Source organism: Odocoileus virginianus, chromosome 10, assembly GCF_023699985.2.
Source record: "Odocoileus virginianus isolate 20LAN1187 ecotype Illinois chromosome 10, Ovbor_1.2, whole genome shotgun sequence".
In the NCBI taxonomy this organism is placed as follows: Eukaryota; Metazoa; Chordata; class Mammalia; order Artiodactyla; family Cervidae; genus Odocoileus; species Odocoileus virginianus.
In genome coordinates, this window is record NC_069683.1 from 3,656,069 (window position 1) to 3,675,904 (window position 19,836).

At 35.5% G+C, this 19,836-nt stretch overlaps 2 protein-coding genes across 2 annotated transcripts in view; one reads left to right on the top strand and one right to left on the bottom strand.

The window, feature by feature from the left end:
- LOC110144557 (olfactory receptor 5J3-like) overlaps window positions 1-17,989 on the top strand; it is a 141,163-nt gene extending 123,174 nt beyond the window's left edge. Inside the window, exons 2-4 of the mRNA XM_070472933.1 lie at window positions 7,855-7,951; window positions 13,043-13,121; window positions 15,795-17,989. Of these exons, the coding sequence (XP_070329034.1) occupies window positions 15,815-16,753 (939 nt within the window). The 5' untranslated portion in view covers window positions 7,855-7,951; window positions 13,043-13,121; window positions 15,795-15,814 and the 3' untranslated portion in view covers window positions 16,754-17,989. The remainder of the gene's footprint in view (window positions 1-7,854; window positions 7,952-13,042; window positions 13,122-15,794) is intronic.
- On the bottom strand, window positions 5,742-6,689 carry LOC110144556 (olfactory receptor 8H1-like). The gene has a single exon (XM_070472824.1). It carries the CDS (start codon window positions 6,687-6,689, stop codon window positions 5,742-5,744), a length of 948 nt encoding a protein of 315 aa, XP_070328925.1.
- Window positions 17,990-19,836: the final 1,847 nt, after the last annotated feature.

A 19,836-nucleotide genomic window follows, 5' to 3' on the forward strand; every position in this document is an offset into this window, starting at 1 on the left:
AAAAAAAGTGTGGCATGTTTTTCTCTTAGAAAGAGAATAGCAATGCAATATTAAAGCACAGAAATAAAATTTAGATACCTGATTTTATTAGCATTAAATAAATACAAAATCTTGAAATTATCTACAGAAGAGTATATATTCAATACAAGTGAAAATGAAAATATATGTACAATTAGAACCACAGTAAATGTAAAGAAGGTTCAACAGTGAGGATGTTTCATACAATTATCAAAATCTGAGCATTGTAGTTATGAGGCATGGATGAAAATCCCTGGTCGAGAAAGAAAGTGAAATATAATTATTTTAGTAATTTTCAATAATGATAATGAACTATCTTGAAAGCAACTAATCTGACTCAGACATGGTGCTTAGAAGAAAAATAATCAATGTTAAATTAATAAAGAGAATGAGGGATGAGTTAAAACAGTATCCTCAATAAGTCCCTAAAATAATGAATAGTATGTTTCATCAGTTGTCACTTACAATACTTTATAATGTAAAATATTTTATTGTAAAATGAAGTCTCCTGGCATCAGGCACCAGTAATACATATCTGAGAAGAAAATTAAAAATTTAAATCAAACCTATATATGTGCACTCATAGATCCCTTCCCATGAATTGTCTTCAATTATCCCCAAACTGACGACCAATTATCACTACAGGAAGTTTCTTTTTGATGTATAATACAAAAGAAATCCTAAAACCTCGACTCCAATGATTTAAAATCATATGAACAAATACAGATCTATGTACACTGATTTCCATATCCTAACTACTAAAAGTAAAAATCATTTTAAAAAGTCTATTAATCTCTATGCCATTTTTAACATACTAGTAAGCAATATTTTTGAAAGAATTCTAGATAGAATTTTCAACTGAGCTAATGTTTTATTGAGTACTAATATGTACAGGATGGTCCAAATTCCAAGGCAAGTTATAGACATGATTAAGGAAGAATCATTGATCTTAATAAATTAATCACTTTGTTTCCACAAGCCAAAAAGAGCAAAGAATACATTTACTTATTGTAAATATCATAAATACTACATATGTGTTTGTTTCATGCTGTGAATAGCAATAGTCAAACTATGACTAAACAGACTCTTCTCTCAAAAAACTTACAATCTTGTCTGAGAGAGAGAAATATAAGCCCACATATTTTCTTCTAAAAGTACTTTATGGATTAATCTTCAGTTCTTTTCAATAAACATTTAAATAAGATTACCCAACTTCCATTACTTCTAAATGATTCATGCACAATGAAGGCAGTACTGAGGGTTTCATCTTTTCCAGGGGCCATTTTGTATCAATGCTGAAGAGAGTACATTAAACAGGGTTTATGTTCAAGTCTCTTGTTAAGGAAAAATAAAAGGAAAACCCAGTTTCTCTTTTTAATACTATAGATTTAATGAATTTTTTCTGCCCAATCTGGAGAAATGAGAGTCTCTAAATATACCTCACAAATGTCACAGTGATATTCTATACCTAGCACTTTATGTTTATATACATACACACAAACATGCATATCGTTGTTCAGTTGCTAAGTCGTGTCCGACTCTTTGCGATTGTGTGGATGGCAATAAAACAGCTTCCCTGTCTTCACTATCTTGGGAGTTTGCTCAAACTCAAGTCCACTGTGTTGGTGATGCCATCCAACCATCTCATCCTCTATCACCCCCTTCTCGTCTTCAATCTTTCCCAGCATAAGGATCTTTTCTAATGAGTTGGTTCTTCGCATCATGTTGCCAAAGTGTTGGAGCTTCAGCTTTGGCATCTGTCCTTCCAAAGAACATTCAGAGTTGATTTCCTTCAGGAGTGACTGGTTTGATCTCCTTGCTGTCCAGGGGACTCTCAAGAGTCTTCTCTAGCACCACAGTTTGAAAACACCATTTCTTCAGTGCTCATCATTCTTTATGGTTCAACTCTCACCTCCCCGCAGGATTACTGGAAAAACCATAGATTTGACTATATGAACAGGTGTCCACAAAGTGATGTCTCTGCTTTTTAATATGCTGCCTATACTCTGGTTTTTCTTCAGATCATATAAATCTTTCACCTTTTAATATGCTGACTAGGTTTGCCATAGATTTTCTTCCATGTCATAACTTTTCTTCCAGGGAGCAAGTGTCTTTTAATTTCATGGCTGCAGTCACCATCCACAGTGATTTTGGATCCCAAGAAAATAAAATCTGTTACTGTTTACATTTGCCATCTATTTACCATGAAGTGATGGGACCAGATGCCATGATCTTGGTTTTTTGAATGTTGAGTTTTAATCTAGGCTTTTCACTCTCCTCTTTTAACTTCATTAAGAGAGTTTTAAGTTCCTTTTCACTTTCTGTTTTTAGGGTAGTATCATCTTCACAACTGAGGTTGTTGATACTTCTCCCAGCAATCTTGATTCCAACTGTGCATTTCACATGATGTCCTCTTCATAGACGTTAAATAAGCAGGATGAAAATACAAAATCTTGACCTACTCCTTTTCCCAGTTTTGAACCAATCCATTGTTCCATGGCTGGTTCTAACTGTGGCTTCTTGACCTGAATACAGGTTTTTCAGGAGGCAGGTAAGGTGGTCTGGTATTCCCATCTCTTCAAGAATTTTCCACAGTTTGTTGTGACCCATATAAAATTTTTAGTATAGTCAATTAAGCAGTAGAAGACTTTTTCCCCCTGAATTCTATTGCTTTTTCTCTGATACAGTGGATACTGGCAATTTGATCTCCAGTTCCTCTGCCTTTTCTAAATCCAGCTTGTACATCTGGAAGTTCTTGGTTCACATGCTGTTGAAGCCTATCTTAAAGGATTCTGAGTATTACCTTGCTAGCATGTGAGATGAGAGCAACCGTACTGTAGTTTGAACTTTCTTTGACATTGGAATGAAAAATGCACTTATCCAGTCCTGTGGCCACTGTTGAGTTTTCCAAATTTGCTGACATATTGAGTGCAACACTTTAACAGCATCATCTTTTAGGATTTCAAATGGCTCAGGTGGAATTCCATCACCCCTACTAGCTTTGTTCATAGTGGTGCTTCCGAAGGCCCACTAGACTTCACACTCCAGGATGTCTGGCTCTAGGTGAGTGACTATGCCATTGTGGTCATCTGAGTCTTTAAGACCTTTCTTGCACAGTCCTTCTGTATGTTCTTGCCACCTCTTCTTACTCTCTTTTGCTTCTTAGGTCCTTGCTGTTTCTGTCTGTTGTGCCCATCTTTGCATGAAATGTTCCCTGTTATTTCTAATCTTTAAAACTTATCAATTCTTTGAACTTAGAGAGACACATTATAGGGATTAAGTATTATAATAGCCAGGACATGGAAGCAACCTAGATGCCCATCAGCAGATGAATGGATAAGGAAGCTGTGGTACATATACACAATGGAATATTACTCAGCCATTAAAAAGAATTCACTTGAATCAGTTCTAATGAGATGGATGAAACTGGAGCCCGTTATACAGAGTAGAGTAAGCCAGAAAGATAAAGACCAATACAGTATACTAACACATATATATGGAATTTAGAAAGATGGTAATGATAACCCTATATGCAAAACAGAAAAAAACACACAGATGTACAGAACAGACTTTTGGACTCTGTGGGAGAAGGCGAGGGTGTGATGTTTCGAGAGAACAGCATCAAAACATGTATATTATCTAGGGTGAAACAGATCACCAGCCCAGGTTGGGTGCATGAGACAAGTGCTCGGGCCTGGTGCACTGGGAAGACCCAGAGGGATCTGGTGGAGAGGGAGGTGGGAGGGGGGATCGGGATGGGGAATACATGTAAATCCATGGCTGATTCGTGTCAATGTATGGCAAAAACCACTACAATACTGTAAAGTAATTAGCCTCCAGCTAATAAAAATAAATGAAAAAAAAGAACAGAAAAAAATTAAATTTTGCTCTTTTATGCTATAGCCTCACTGCATAACTTGTACAAATTCTGGGAGATGGTGAAGGGCAGGGAAGCCTGATATGCTGCAGTCCATAGGGTCTCAAAGTGTTGGACACGAATTGGCAACTGAACAACAACCACTGCAAAAATGTATCCCTTTACCTTGATATCAAGGTAAAGTCAGTTTGTCAAATAGACTAGAAAAATTAAAAAAAAATGCCCATAAAAATAAAATGAGGTAATATGCTTTTGAAAGAGGAGAGAGGAGTTAAAAAGTTATTCTTAAACATATGCAAGTGAAAGCAAATAACAATAGCTGTAAATATAAAGTCTAGAAAATGTGAATATCAGAGCAAAGGTGTCTTCATAATTTAATGGCATTCAAATATGAAAGGGAATTTTTAAAATAAATTAGGGGAAAATAATGCAAGACATATAAATTTATTGAGAGTTTTAATTTGGTAAAAATAATTTAAACATTTATTTCCTAAAAGAGAGTTTGAATTTTAACATTTAAAAAGTACTTTGTAAAAAAATAAACAGACACCATTTTAGATAGAAACCAATATAAATTAAAAAAAATAAAATGTTTGCAATCATTATTATTTGAACATAATGATCTATTTAATTACAAAAATATAGAAAATTATGAAATACTTGGAAAATTTAAAATATATTCTTGTGCTTTATGTAGAGAAAGTTAAAGGTAATGTACAAAATTTTTAAATAAAAGAAATTTTAGCACTCTACTTGATTAAAGTTAATAGGTTGCTGCAACATTTGATTTCATTGTAATTTATTAGCTTTACAATTTGTCTTTGCTACAAATATTAATACAAATGAGACAAACATTTAAGTAAAAAATATATATATTTTTAATAATCATGTCAAACCTATAGAAATCAGGAGAAAAGCAATGAGGTCTTAAAATACATAGAATTTCAATGAAGAAGCAGTGTACTGAAGCTTGTTGACATGTCACAGAAGTAAGCCTTTTAAAATGATTTCTTTGGGGGGAGGTTCAATCCAAGAGGGAGGGGATGTGTGTGTATCTACCTGACTCAGTTTGTTGTATTGCAGAAAATAACCAAATCAATCAAAAGTAATTCATAAAAGAGTTAATATTCAATAAGAAAAAGCCATGTACATATAAAATACTGCAGGATTATGAGTGTTCAAACAATAATGGCCAGCGCTTATTAGTATGTCCTTAAATTCCATTATTATCTGATTTAATCTTTATAGAATATTTGTGGACCTGGAATTATTATTTATCTTGAGCAAGATAAATTACTATTTTTCTTGAGGAAACTTGAAACTTAAACTTTCAGCAATGCTTTAAAGGGTTATATAAGCAAAAGTACAGCAGATCTAGAATCTAAATTCTGGAATGGTTGGTTGGGTCTGGGTAAGTGCTCATAATCAGTCTGCTATGTTGATTATCCACAAAGTAAAGGAAATAATTTCCAAAATAATTTACTATTCCCAAAACTGAGCTATTTTACATCATAAAATTCTGGGAAGTTGGATTATGCATGTGAAGTTGTTTGATATAATTTCAAAGATGAAAACTATAATCTTTCATTTTGCAAGCCAGCTGCCTTTAAAAATGTAGGTATATAGACCATGATTTAACATGGTTCATGATTTCCAGTTACAGTGTAGATTTCTAAAGGCATATTCTTAGAAATATTTGACATTGTATTTAGTTAATGAGGATGGTTCAACAACAACATAAATACACAAATAACAAATATTACTGATTCTATATATTTCTGTAGAGAAAGCAAGGAAATACACTATAGGGATGGGGAAAAATGAGCTTTAAAATTTTTAATCACTTTTATTTTAATTGTTTGGGGCCTTTTCTCTTCTGCATGACTCTTCTGAGAACATTTTTCACTTCTATGTTTCGAAGACTATACCTGAGTGGATTTAACATGGGGATGACAATAGTATAAAAGACGGAAGCCACATGATCCTTTCTCAAAGAGTAAGACTTACTTGGTTTTGCATAAGTAAAAATTGTAGTGCCATAAAAGACAGTGACTGCCAGGAGAAGGGAGGCACAAGTAGAGAAGGCTTTTTGTTCCCCTGAAGTGGAAGTAATTTTCAGGATGGTAGACAAGATGGCCACATAGGATGCAGACACCATGATAAGAGACACCAGTAGGGTGGAGCCAGCAAATATGGATAGAATGATTTCAATGTCATGTGTGTCAGTGCAGGAGAGCACTAAGATTGGGGGTGTTTCACAGAAAAAGTGATAGATTACATTGGAGTCACAGAAATGCAATCTGCTCATGCAAAGCACATTGACAAAGGAGTCCATAAAACCAATCAAATAAGATCCAAAAAGTACGGAGCAGCAGCGTCTAGTGGACATAACAAGCAGGTAATGCAGAGGGTTGCAGATGGCTGCATAGTGATCATAGGCCATGGAGGAGAGAAGGAGACACTCAGTGGCGGCCAAGAAGATAAAAAAATTCATCTGGATGAAACAGTTCAGGTATGAGATATACTTGTTGGAAGTCAGTAAGCTGTCTAAGCTTTTAGGGGTGGTGACCCTTGAGTAGCTGAGGTCAAGAAATGACAAGTGACTGAGCAAAAAATACATGGGAGTGTTAAGCTGGGAATCCAGGCAGATTATCAGGATCATCCCCACATTCCCTAGCACAGTGATCAGGTATATCAGGAGGAAAAGGGTGAAGAGGACCAGTCGGATCTCTTCAAAGTCTGTCAGGCCCATGAGGATGAAGTCAGACACATGTGTGATATTCCTTCTGCCCATAGTGTTCAAATGTTCCAAACTGTTGAGATATCAAAGTTGATACTCAGGAAAAATGTCTTCAAATAGTTTGCATTTTCATTAATGACATGATAAATTTATTTTAATTTAGTGTTTCTAGGATGTGATAAGAATGAAGTGTGTAAAGCATGAAGAGAAACATCTTAATTTGATTGCCAAATGTATAAATATAGAAACAGGCATAAACTGACACTTGGATAAAATATAATAAATGCTAATATATTAAAAACAGTTAGGATAGCCCTAACACCATTTCTTTTTGCTAAAATGTTTAATTTTCATTAGACTATTACATCATAGGCATTACTATTACCCACATTTTTTAGGTGAGAAAAAGTGCATAGAAAATTTAGGTAATTATTTCAGTCAGGGCTATTTCATGTTTTCTCTGTAATTCTATCAAGATATATTGATCCTAGAAAGTATGCTCATGATACTTTATTCCTATTTATAATTAATTTCAACAAACCTGAAAATAAATGCTAGATATAAAAGGAACAGTGGTAGAATTGTTTTAATGTATCATGTACTGTTCATTACATTCAAATATTCTTCAATACTAATGAAAAATAAATAACAACCTCTTGGCTTTTTAATTGTAAAGAGTATTAAAATTATAGCTTCATATAGCTTCATTCATTTCCAAAATATGCATTTTCCTAATTTCACTATTAAAATCAAATTTCTTCTAAAATTAGCAACTTCCTTGCAGACCTTAATTACATCAATTTTATATTTCTGGATCCACAAGTCCTGGAACTTCTTAGGGTAAGAAGAAGAAATGATAGAGCAAGTAATCATTCAAATAATATCAGTAAGAAATGATATAGAAATCATTTAAATGATATCTGTGAGAAATGATACAGATATCATTTAAAAAATGGTACCTGTATGCAGAGACTTCTGATAATTCCTTATTATATTTGAACCTAACGAAAGTTTTCTAAATTTGAGAATAGTACTTACCAGGAGGCAAAGTTAGTGAAAAATCATTTTCTTCTACTATTATCTGTCTAGAAGTATCAACCTCAAATTTTGCTCACAATGAAATGTGAAGATCTTTTCAGTCAAAAACTTCTGTAATATTTGTTTTCTTTGAGATAACTTCTTTTGACTTCTTAGTACATTCATTTTGTTTTATTCTTAGAGAAAAGTTAATCAACATAGAAATTCTGTTCAGCTGGTGATCATGTGCAAATTTTGCATGGAAGTTGTGTCTAAAAAGAACATCAAGGCTCTACCATGTAAGTAAACAGAGCGGCGTATGCCTTGCCTCTTATATTAAAAATTTCAAGGTACCTCACATACTGGGGACTGATGTTAATGCAAAATTTCACCATCCCTGTGGACTAGTTTCAAGGAATATTATTTTGTATGTCTCCAAGGACAAGATTTCTTAAACTAAGTGTAGCTATGCTAATGTTTTCAAAAGCTAGTTATCTTTTCTCTTAGGAGTCAGACAGTGAAGAGCATGATGGTTTAATCTTCCTTTGTGATGCTCTAGATTTATGAATGTGGTGATAGAGAAACTATTTCTAGAAAAATGCTTGATTATGACTGGAACCATTAAGGACAAAATGATGCATTTTTCACAATTAAACTTTTATATTTAAATCTGTAACATTATAGGAGTTACTGTGTTCATTAGAAACAAAATAAAATCTTAAAATGTGAAGGGAATTCTAGGCAAGGTAAGAATTAATATTTTTAAGTTTTATTGAAATATAATTGATACAGGAAGATTTGCACTCATTTACTAGGTGCATATTGATGAGTTTGGACTTCTGTATATATCCATGATGCCATCACCACAATCAAAGCTCTAAGCCTATCCAAAAATCTCCAAAACTGTCCTTGTGTTCTTTTTTGCATATGTATAATTTATGATAACAACTGATTTTTCTAAAATAACTGTTGCATACTAAAACATATCAGGAAAAATAAAGATACAAAATGAGAATATAATAAAATTCAAAAGTGATATGAAAATAATCAACCTCTTGTAATATTTGATAAAGTTTTCTTAATTTTTCTGGTTCATAAATGCTTATTTGGATGCCTCTAGATTTGCATACTTTTTATCATACTGTCTATTTAGTATCTATCTGCATTTTATAACTAAAATTTCACAATATACTATGGCCAATGTTATGCTGTCCTTTCCTAAAACCCATAATTTCATGCATTATGCATTGAGTGATACTCCATGACCAACTTTCCTCCAGAAATGTTCATCAAATACTGCATTGTGGTGAACCAAGGATGAAAGAGCAGATAAAACCAAGGAGGGTCCTGGAATGCAGGAAAGGAAAACCAGACCCTTATCGTCCTTCCCTCCCCCATGTTGTAACTATTAATGGAATTCAGGTCCTCCTGAGCAGTATAACCTGTCTCCCCTCCTGCCCCATAGGAGGGGAGAAGGCACTTGCCTTACTCTTACCCCCACTCAGTATACATGCCTCATCCAATCAGCAAATGACCCTCAAGACCCATATCCCACCCCTTGTACCCTGGGTATAAAAGTGGATTAAGGACCTATGTTCACCGTCAATTCTCCCTTGAGCTGGCCTGCTGTTCTAACAGCGTCTCCCTCTCTAATAAACTTTATTTCCCTCTGATTCTGTCTATTGTCTGGAAATTCTTTTCCAACCCGTGCCTGGACCAGGACAAGTATTTCACTGAGGATGATTTATCAAGATAAGGAAACAAGGAAGAGTCTAAAAGGGACAGACTAAGAATAGCTTATAACATTATTATAAAGTTTCTGCTGATTTGTGATAATTAAATCCATGTTAACATAGACTTAAAAGTGACTGTTACAGAGAATGAAGGCTGCTCATGCTGCACTTTCAGGTGATAACTTATTGGTGTTGATAAAGGAGCTACTTTTGTATGTGTTATATTTTTGAAGGGGGATTCTACTCAACAAAATTTAGTTTTAATAAAGCAGATGTCTTTGGAAATTAAAAAAACAAAAAAAGCAGTGTAAATCTATCTGATAATAGGCAACTGTGAGAGTTAAGCCAGCAATTGAGAAACTAATGGTAATTTTTAATGTAAATACCACCTGTGTAACAATGGTAATTTCAAAATTACCAGGACAGAGGTTTTCTTGCTCAATGATATCCCAAAGTTGAAACTCATTTTGTTCATGTTTAGTGGTATGTCTTCAGGCTACTCTCATATGTCAACAAAAAACTGGCACTGCCAATGACTGAACAACAGGCATTTGCCATCTTCCTCTATGGAGACTGAACTCCATGCTGCTATAGATGTTGACCTTCAACATCCCCTGAGAGTGTTCAGGGTTGAGTGAGGCACTCTCCGCTCCAGGGAATCTGGTGGGACGGGTCTTTAGATAGTTGGATTTTTTAGGAATAAATTTTATGATCTCAATCCTTGCATCTCCTCATATCTAGAGAAGCACTAAGCACTAAATTCCTTCATGGTAACCTCAGATCTTTATGATTAACAAAAAACCTTTTGTCGAGTAAGTGCTTCATGGTATTGAACTCACTTCACCAAAACCTTATATACTGACCAACCCACTGCAGCTTTGGAGCAGTCTCTCAGAGCTATCTGAGATGCTGCCTCTGGGCTGCAGTCCTAATTTTGCCCCCAATAAAACTTAACTCACATCTCTCAAGTTGTACATCTTTTTTAGTCCACTCATACCATTTATTTTGTAATGTTGAAAGCAGGTCCTCCTAAAACTGAGCTCCCCTGCTGAGTTTATGATTAACATCTCTATGCAAATTGTATCTCTTTTCTTGTCCATCACTTGTTCCCCATAAGGTTGAAGATTATCAAAAAAAGTGGGATTGAAATGCAGAGGAACCCGTCGGGCCCTCTCAAGTACAAAAACACTGTCCCCCAGCTTCTTATTTGTAGAAAGAAGACTTTCATCCTCCTAGACTTTCCCTGTGTCCCAAAGGGCATATTCACACAGTAACTAATTAGGGCTTGAAAAATTTGGCTTAAAACTCAACATTCAGGAAACTAAGATCATGGCATCTGGTCCCATCACTTCATGGCAAATAGGTGGGGAAACAGTGGAAAAGGTGAGAGACTATTTCTGGGGCTCCAGAATCACTGCAGGTGGTGACTACAGCCATGAAATTAAAAGATGGTTTCTCCTTGGAAGCAAAGCTATGACCAACATAGACAGCATATTAAAAAGCAAAGACATTACTTTGCCAACAAAGGTCCATCTAGCTAAAGCAATGGTTTTTCCAGCAGTCATGTATGGATGTGAGATTTGGATTCTAAAGAAAGCTCAGTGGTGAAGAATTGATGCTTTCGAACTGTGGAGTTGGAGAAGACTCTTGAGAGTCCCTTGGGCTGCAAGGAGATCCAATCAGTCCATCCTAAAGGAAACCAGTCCTGATTATTCATTGGAAGGGCTCATGTTAAAGCTGAAATTCCAATACTTTGGCCACCTGATTCGAAGAGCTGACTCATTTGAAAAGACCCTGATGTTGGGAAAGATTGAAGGCGGGAGAAGAAGCGGAAAACAGAGGATGAGATGATTGGATGGTATCACCGACTCAAAGGACATGAGTTTGAGCAAGTTCCGGTAGTTGGTGATGGACAGGGAGCCCTGGCGTGCCTCAGTCCACGGGGTCGCAAAGAGTCAGACACGATGGAGCAACTGAACTGGACTGAACTGTACTGCAGTGCGCCAGGCTTCCCTGTCCATCTCCAACTGCCAGAGCGTGCTCAGACTCATGTCCACTGAGTCACCGATGCCATCCAAACGTCCAAACAACCCTTCTGTCTGCAGGGGTCCATTCATGCATCAGTTTGTTTCAATTGTAGCTACTGCATTACTAAACGCTCCCCAGTTGAATTTGCAGAACTGGATGAACCTCATCAAAACAAAAACAGAGGGAAGACTCTCAATTACACATCAGTTTTTCAACTACACAAGAAGATTGGCACCCCAACACATTATTCAAGGGTTAGTTGTACATTTTTTATATAAATATCTCATATGTGGATTGAAAATGGATTATATATTAAAAAAAAAAAAACAGAGAACACAAGTACTTAAAATGCTCTAGGTCTTATCAAATAATGGATTATCTTATGGCCTAGCTCAAGCTTAGAATATCACCTAACCCCCACCCCTAACTTTTGCCCCATCAGCTGTTAATTCTGATATTTAAGAAATTTGAATTTAGGTTGAAAAATTGTAATTGATTATAGAATAAATAATAAAGGACAGTTCATACATACAAATATATATGTATATATTCCACATGTGTGTGTATATATATGTATGGAATAGTTTAAAATACTGCTACCAGAATTGCTCACGATTCAGTTTAAGATAAAGGTAAAAACCTCCAAATTTTTATCAGGAGACACAGGCTAGATTGGATCAATGGTTGGGTTCTTTGCAAGGAAACCTTTTAAGATGTAGTAGTTTTAATTGTAATTTTTTTGTTGATGTTCTTACAATCCAAGGAAGTAAAGGGATAGATTTTTTTTTAAATTATCAGGTCTTGTTCTACTACCTTAAAGCTCACTGATGTTTCCTATTGCTTCTGTTTGTGTTTATTTGAATGTCTATATGTGTGTGTGTGTGTGTCTGTGTTTCTGACATTAGGCACAGATATGTTCCGAAAAGCTCCTCTTCCTAATGCACCTTGCAGGGATCACTATCAATTGCATTTATATATAAATAAATAAATATATATATATATATATTTATACACATATATATACATATGTTCAGTTCAGTTCAATTCAGTCCCTCAGTCATGTCCAACTCTTTGCAACCCCATGAACTGCAGCACACCAGGCTTCCCTGTCCATCATCAACTCCCAGAGTTTACTCAAACTCATATATATATATATAAAGATATATATATATATATATTATATATATACATACACACTGTTTTTTTCTCTTTACTTGTGGCAAATTTCCTTTATTCATTGTAAAGTAAGGGCATGAAATGCCTTAAGGGGGCAGTTGCATTCTTGTGAGTTTTCTAAATCCCTCCAGATGCACAGAGGAACTTTCAATAACACATTTATTATATCCTTTGATCACAAGATGAACTCCAGGGAGTCTATTCCCATTTGAACTGAGGTAATTATATAAATGAACTTTTTAACTAATTCTGTTTTCTGATATGATTGTTCTTTGATCATCCCACTCTTGCATTGACAACATGGAATCTGTGCCTTTTGTTTTTTATTTTAGAAATTTTAAATTTCAAATCTACTACCTGTTAACATCTGTCATTGACCTAATTTATGCATCACTGCAAACCAACAAATTTAACTATCTTTTCTGTGCTTGTTTTTGTTTGGGGGAAATTTAGAAAAACAGATCACAAGAATGGGTGGTGATGAGGTTCGTCAATTAGCTAAACTGCTGCACATTTTTTCTTCCACTCTCTGGTAAGTAAAATTCCTGGATTTTAATAGTCAGCATATATGCATTCTGTCAATATACGTTGAAATACAGAGAAGAAGAAGAGGTTCAGATTTTAATGTGATAAAGACTTCAAGGTATAGGGGAGTGAGGGATTTGTAATTTGACTCTCATCTCTTTCTGTATCCTCTGCTTAAGTCTCTTTCTCTATATTAACCTCAAAGTTGTCATGCGATTTCTTTGGGAGTAATAAAAACGAATGATTGGATTCAATTTGTAATATTTTCTAAAGGATGAATTTCAATATAAATCATTACTATGTAAACTTATGAAGATTATTCACCTGTCTCCACAGATATTCTAGATCTAAAAGGGTACTATAATAGAAGGACAATATTGTGAGATTATTAAAATGATAGGAAATAAGGAAATATTGGGCTTTACATACTGAACACAGGGCTAGCATCTCCCATGTGAAAGGATGATAAAGCCGAGAAAACCGTATCTTTATTCTGTAGGAGTGAAGTGTGTGTGTGTGTTTGTCAGTTGTTCAGTCTTGTCTGACTCTTTGCCACCCTATGGACTGTAGCCAGCCAGGTTCTTCTGTCCACGGAATTTCCCAGGCTAGAATGCTGAGATCAAACCCAGGAAGATTGCAGGTGGATTTTTTTTAGCATCTGAGCCAAGGTTACTAGTATCCTGACTTATTTACAATGTTTTCATTTTTAATATAAATGTGAGAAAAGAATTCCATCTTGTGGGCAAAATGTAGAAATAATAAATGTGCATTGGAAAAGACATAGCATATCTTAAGAAAGTTGCTGTGATATCATGAAAAAAATATTGCAAAGAAGTTGCTGTATGTTCTATAGGTTGGTTTTACTTTATGGGACTTTCCAAGTGCTCAAAAGATGAGCATTGGTTAAGTGGAAAAGACATGGCATATTTTAAGAAACCTGTTGCAATATCATGAAAAAAAATATTGCAGAGAAGTACTTGTGTGTTTTATGGGTTGGCTTTATTTTATAAGCTTGCTTTACTTAGAAAAGCATAAAGATTGTTTCCTGAGTCTCTTGAGTATGGCATTTCTATTGGATATCAAAGGCCATGAATCTTCCTTTGTATTAGAAATGCATTGTTAATACAAACCATCCAAAGTAGGTCAGTAACAGTTCTGCTTCTTATGTTATTTATTCTATAAGACTTTCCACACTATTATATGAATGTAGGAGTATATTGTTGCATGATTTGTCATTTTGGAAAATGAGCATCACCTAAACATGCCAACTATATTTCAATAATTTTTTTTAAAATAGGAACTTTTCCAAAAAAGGCCAGTTATAAGTTCTATTCATCATATTTCATATATGAGCTCAGAGTACTCCTTTTCAATTTCTAGTGGACGTTATTCTCAAAAGCCAATGCCTCTGTCTATTTTCTAAAAATGAATCCAGAGTTTTTGATATTGGGACCTTGCCTTTTGTCAAATCAAAGTTTAAAAAATGTGGACTACACACTAAACATGAAAACACAAGTGGGAAAAAAGTTTAAATATTATGATACAGCTTATGCTCAGATATTTATAGATTTGGCATTAGCCACAATGAAATCTGATGTAAGATTATTTTTTGGTTGTTGTTGATGTGTATTTGATTTGCAATATTGTTTTAGTTTCTGGTGTATGGGAAAGTGATTTTCTCTCTCTCTATCTCTATAAATATATATGTATATGTATGCATGTATATAAGACATATGAATTATTTGTATATAATGTATATGGATTCATTTCCAAATTCTTTTCCCATATAGCTTACTATAAAATATTGAGTATAGTTCCCTGTGTCATTCAGTAGGTCCTTGTTTTTATCTATTTCATTTATAGTAGTATGCATATGTTACTTTCAAATTCCTACTTTATATCTCCCCATCCCCTTTCCCTTTGAAGACCATAAGTTTGTTTTCTATCTGTAAGTCTGTTTCTATTTTGTAAATAAGTTTATCTGTGTCATTTTTAAACTTTTTTTTCCTTCAGTTTTTGACTGTGGGGACTTAGTTCCCTGATCAGAGATCAAATCTCTGGTGCATCCCCCACCCCCTGCAATGGAAGCATGGAGTCCTAACCACTACTCCAAGGGACACCCCTGTATCATTTTTTAAAAGAGAACTTCAGTGGTACCACAGGTTAAATTTCCAACTTAAATAATGATGCTTTATAATCTGGATTTTGCCTATTTTAGAAGCTTCTCTGGTGGCTCAGATGGTAAAGAATCTGCCTGCAATGCAGGAGACCTGGGTTCTAACCCTGGGTCAGAAAGATCCCCTGGAGAAAGGCTACCCCCTCCTATATTTTTGCCTGGAAAAATCCCATGGACAGAGGAAGAGTAGGACACAACTGAGCAATTCACACACACACAGAATGAAATTCACTTAAGCTTTTTTCTTCACACTAAGAATAGCATTTTGAATGTATCCTGAAGCTAAGACTCTAATGTTTTCTTGCTTAAATTCTTGAAATTTTCTATGGAACATGCAAATAGACAGTGCTTGAAGAGAATAGATATTTCTAGTTAAATGTTTTCTAATTTTATAGCTAAAATCACCAGAGCAGAGCAGTCAATAACTCAAGTCATATTACTAGTTAGAGATTCCGAGTAGTCTTGATAATGCTGCATGATCATTCTCAATTTATTTGTTGACAGGTACCAAGATAAACAAACACATGGCTGATGTTAATTTTACACTGGTGACTGAGTTTATCCTTTTGGGACTGACAGATCATGCTGAGCTGAAAGTGGCTCTCTTCCTGCTGTTGCTGCTCATCTATACCATTTCCTTGGTGGGTAATCTAGGGATGCTCCTTCTAATCCAAATAACTCCCAAACTCCAAACACCCATGTACCATTTCCTCAGCTGCCTGTCACTCATCGATGCCTGCTATTCATCAGTCTTTGCACCCAGAATGCTGATGAACTTCTTTGTTGAACGGGAGACAATCTCGTTCTCTGCATGCATGGTGCAGTACTTTTTATTTGTGTCACTCCTTACCACTGAGGGCTTCTTGCTGGCAGCAATGGCCTATGACCGCTATATGGCCATTGTGAACCCTTTACTTTATACCGTGGCTATGACAAAAATAGTTTGTGTTGCTCTGGTCATTGGATCATGTGTAGGAGGCGTAATCAACTCGTTGACTCACACAACTGGCTTGCTGAAATTGTCTTTCTGTGGGCCAAATGTCATCAGGCACTTCTTCTGTGACCTTCCCCCGCTGCTGAAGCTGTCCTGTTCTGACACATCCATGAATGAACTGCTGCTTTTAATCTTCTCTGGCATTATTGCATTGATCACTTTCATGACTGTGATGATCTCCTACATCTTCATCGTTGCTGCTATCCTGAGGATCCGCTCAGCAGCAGGCAGACACAAAGCCTTCTCCACATGTGCTTCACATCTCACGGTTGTGACTCTATTCTATGGCTCTATAAGCTTTAGCTACATTCAACCAAGCTCCCAGTATTCCTTAGAACAAGAGAAGGTGGTATCTGTGTTTTATACCATGGTTATCCCTATGTTAAACCCATTAATTTATAGCTTAAGAAACAAGGAAGTGAAGCATGCTGTGAAAAGGGCTAAAGAAATGAAGCATATTCTTTGTTAATGTCATATCATATGTGCCAAATTGTTAGTAGACAAATGAGTGCTTTGGATAATGGTATTTATGTGAATTTATTAAAATTATGAACTGTCTTGCAATGGAAGAAAAAGGCCTGGAAGAATAGCATGTCATAGCACATTTGGCTGGTTATTGTGTAAACTAAGCTAATAAGCCATACTAAGTTCCAGTTTAGCTATCTCTGGCTAATTGTTAACATTTTTATTCCTATATTTAGGTAGAAATAAATGTATACATACAGACATACACACAGATAAGGCGACACAAACATAAAATTCATAAGTAATGAAGTATCTCTTAACTCATTTCTCTATTGAGCACAGACAAAAAGCAAAATAATTTTAAAGCAAAAGGCATTGGTAATTGAACTATCCAATAAAACTGACAGATACATGTTCCTGGAATTATCCTGAACCACTTATAGTCAGATATTCTGCAAAATGAATGCAAACACACAAAAATAGTCAGAAAGAGGACTTGGTTCTTGATTACCTTTTCACTCACAGGGGTTAGTCTAGACCATTTCCTTTTTTCTTGCCATTGCTTCCATTACTATTAAATCACAGGAAACTGAGAAAGATCGAATGCCTCTCTGAAGGTACTGGTTTCATTACCATTTCACACAGAAGGGCCACTAATACTCACAGAAAATATATCCTGAAAAATATTGCTTAATGTTTAGAAAGGGTGCTGTCAAGTTAATCAAGGAACCATTGATAATCAGACTTATTTCCCTTTCCTTCCAACATCTTCTTTAGACATTAAACAAAAAATTTTCTGACAGTAGTAGAGAGTAGATAGAGTAGATAGGTGACAGAGTAGATAGGAGACAACATGTTGTGAATTCTAGGGAGAAAAAATATGTGAAGCCAGTTGCTTTCTTTTTGACTCAAATTATATGTGCATTTTTTGATCATGGCCATTCTGACTGGTGTGAGGTGATACCTCATCATAGTTTTGGTTTGCATTTCTCTAATAATCAGTGATGTTGAGCATCTTTTCATATATTTTTTGAACATGTATATGTCTTCTTTGGAGAAAAGTTTGTTTAGGTCTCCCACCCATATTTTGATTGTATTGTTTGGTTTTCTCATGCTGAGCTATATGAATGATTTTTACATTTTGGAGATTAATTCTTTGTCAGTTGCTTCATTTGCAAATATTTTCTCCCATTTTGAGGGAGGATTCTGGGTTGCTGGTAATGCTCTATTTCTTGATCTGAGTGGTAGTTACATAGCCGTGTTCGTTCTATTAAAATCTATTTACTTACAATTTATGGACTTCTCTATGTGTATGAGTATGTTAATTCTTGGAGGAGGAAATGGCAACCCACTCTAATATTCTTGCCTGGAGAATCTCCATGGACAGAGGAGCCTGGCGGGCTACAGTCCATGAAGTCGCAGAGTCAGACACGACTGAGTAAGTGTGCACAGCACATGTTAAATCCCAGTTAGAAACTTTATGAAATAAGAAAAAAACAAAAAACCCCACAAATTTTATGTACAGATGCATAATGATAAAATCAGGCCTGTAAATGCTGACTGTCCCATAGCGATCTCCTTTCCCTAAATTCCTATAAATTAGAATATCTGGAAAACAGGAACAGTTTTCTAAGGAATACATTTTTTTATAAATAAAATCATATTTAATTTTCTAAATACTGAAATAACTGGTGGCAAGTAGGCTAAACAGCACAATGAGAAAGCTAAAGCCTCAGTAAATATTGTTACATTTTTATTTTTTATTTTTTCTCAGTTTAAGCTAAAATAATATGCAAATGGTTCCACTACGTGAGAAGGTAGCTGGTTGAAATGCTTATTATATTATCCTTTCATGCAAAGAAACTCATTTGAAAGTTTACTTTTTAGAATGAAATAACACCACGACTACTATCAAAAAGAGCATATAACATTTGTATAGACCTTCACAATTTTCCAAAAACATTCAATATATTATTGACTCCTATATGGCTACATTTTTTTTTTTTTTTGGTATAAGATGTCAGGTAAGTGCATTTGTATGAAAGTAATTTTCAGAATAAAATAAAATAATGGTAATATTTAAGCCTAATTTTATATAATTCTTCACAATTTCTCAAGAATATTCAATATCTTCTATCCAAGAGTATGGAACACAATGAAAGGGAAACAAATAAGATTATTAAACTCAGAAAAATAAATTTTTAATTAAAAAATCTGTTATAGTATATACACACACACACACACATATATATATAATATATATACATACATATATATTATATATATATAGTTCTGTGTGCTGTGCCAATTTGCTTCAGTTGTGTCTGACTCTTTGCAACACTATGGACTATAGCCCACCAGGCTCCTCTGTCCGTGGATTTTTCAGGCTAGAACACTGGAGTGGGTTGCCATGCCCTCCTCCAGGGGCTTTTCCGCACCCAGGGATTAAACCCTTGGATCTTGCAACTCTTGCATTGGCAGGAGGGCTCTTCACTACTAACACCACCTGGGAAGCCCCTGATACAGTACAGTCTCTGTGAAAGAAGGGGCCCGACTCCCAGGTCTTGGATAAAAGAACACAGTTGTACTAAGTGTGAATGTGTAGTTGCCGCAGTTTGCTGCTAAGTCATGTCTGGCTCTTTGCAACCCAGTGGACTGTAGCCCTCCAGTCCCCCCATCCATGGGATTCTCCAGGCGAGAATACTGGAGCGGGTTTCCATTTCCTCCTCCAGATGCTCTTCCTGACTTACAGTTTTTCTGTTTCTCTTGTATCTCCTGCAATGTCAGGTGATTCTTTACCACCTGGGAAGCCCAAGAGCTCCTATCAGTTCAGTTCAGTTGCTCAGTCCTGTCCGACTCTTTGCGACCCCGTGGACTGAAGCATGCCATGCCTCCCTGTCCATCACTAACTCCCAGAGTTTACTCAAACCCATGTCCATTGAGTTGGTGATGCCATCCAACCATCTCATCCTCTGTTGTCCCCTTCTCCTTTCACCTTCACTCTTTCCCAGCATCAGGGAATTTTCCAATGAGTCAGTTCTTCGCATCAGGTGGCCAAAGTATTGGAGTTCAGCTTCAGCATCAGTC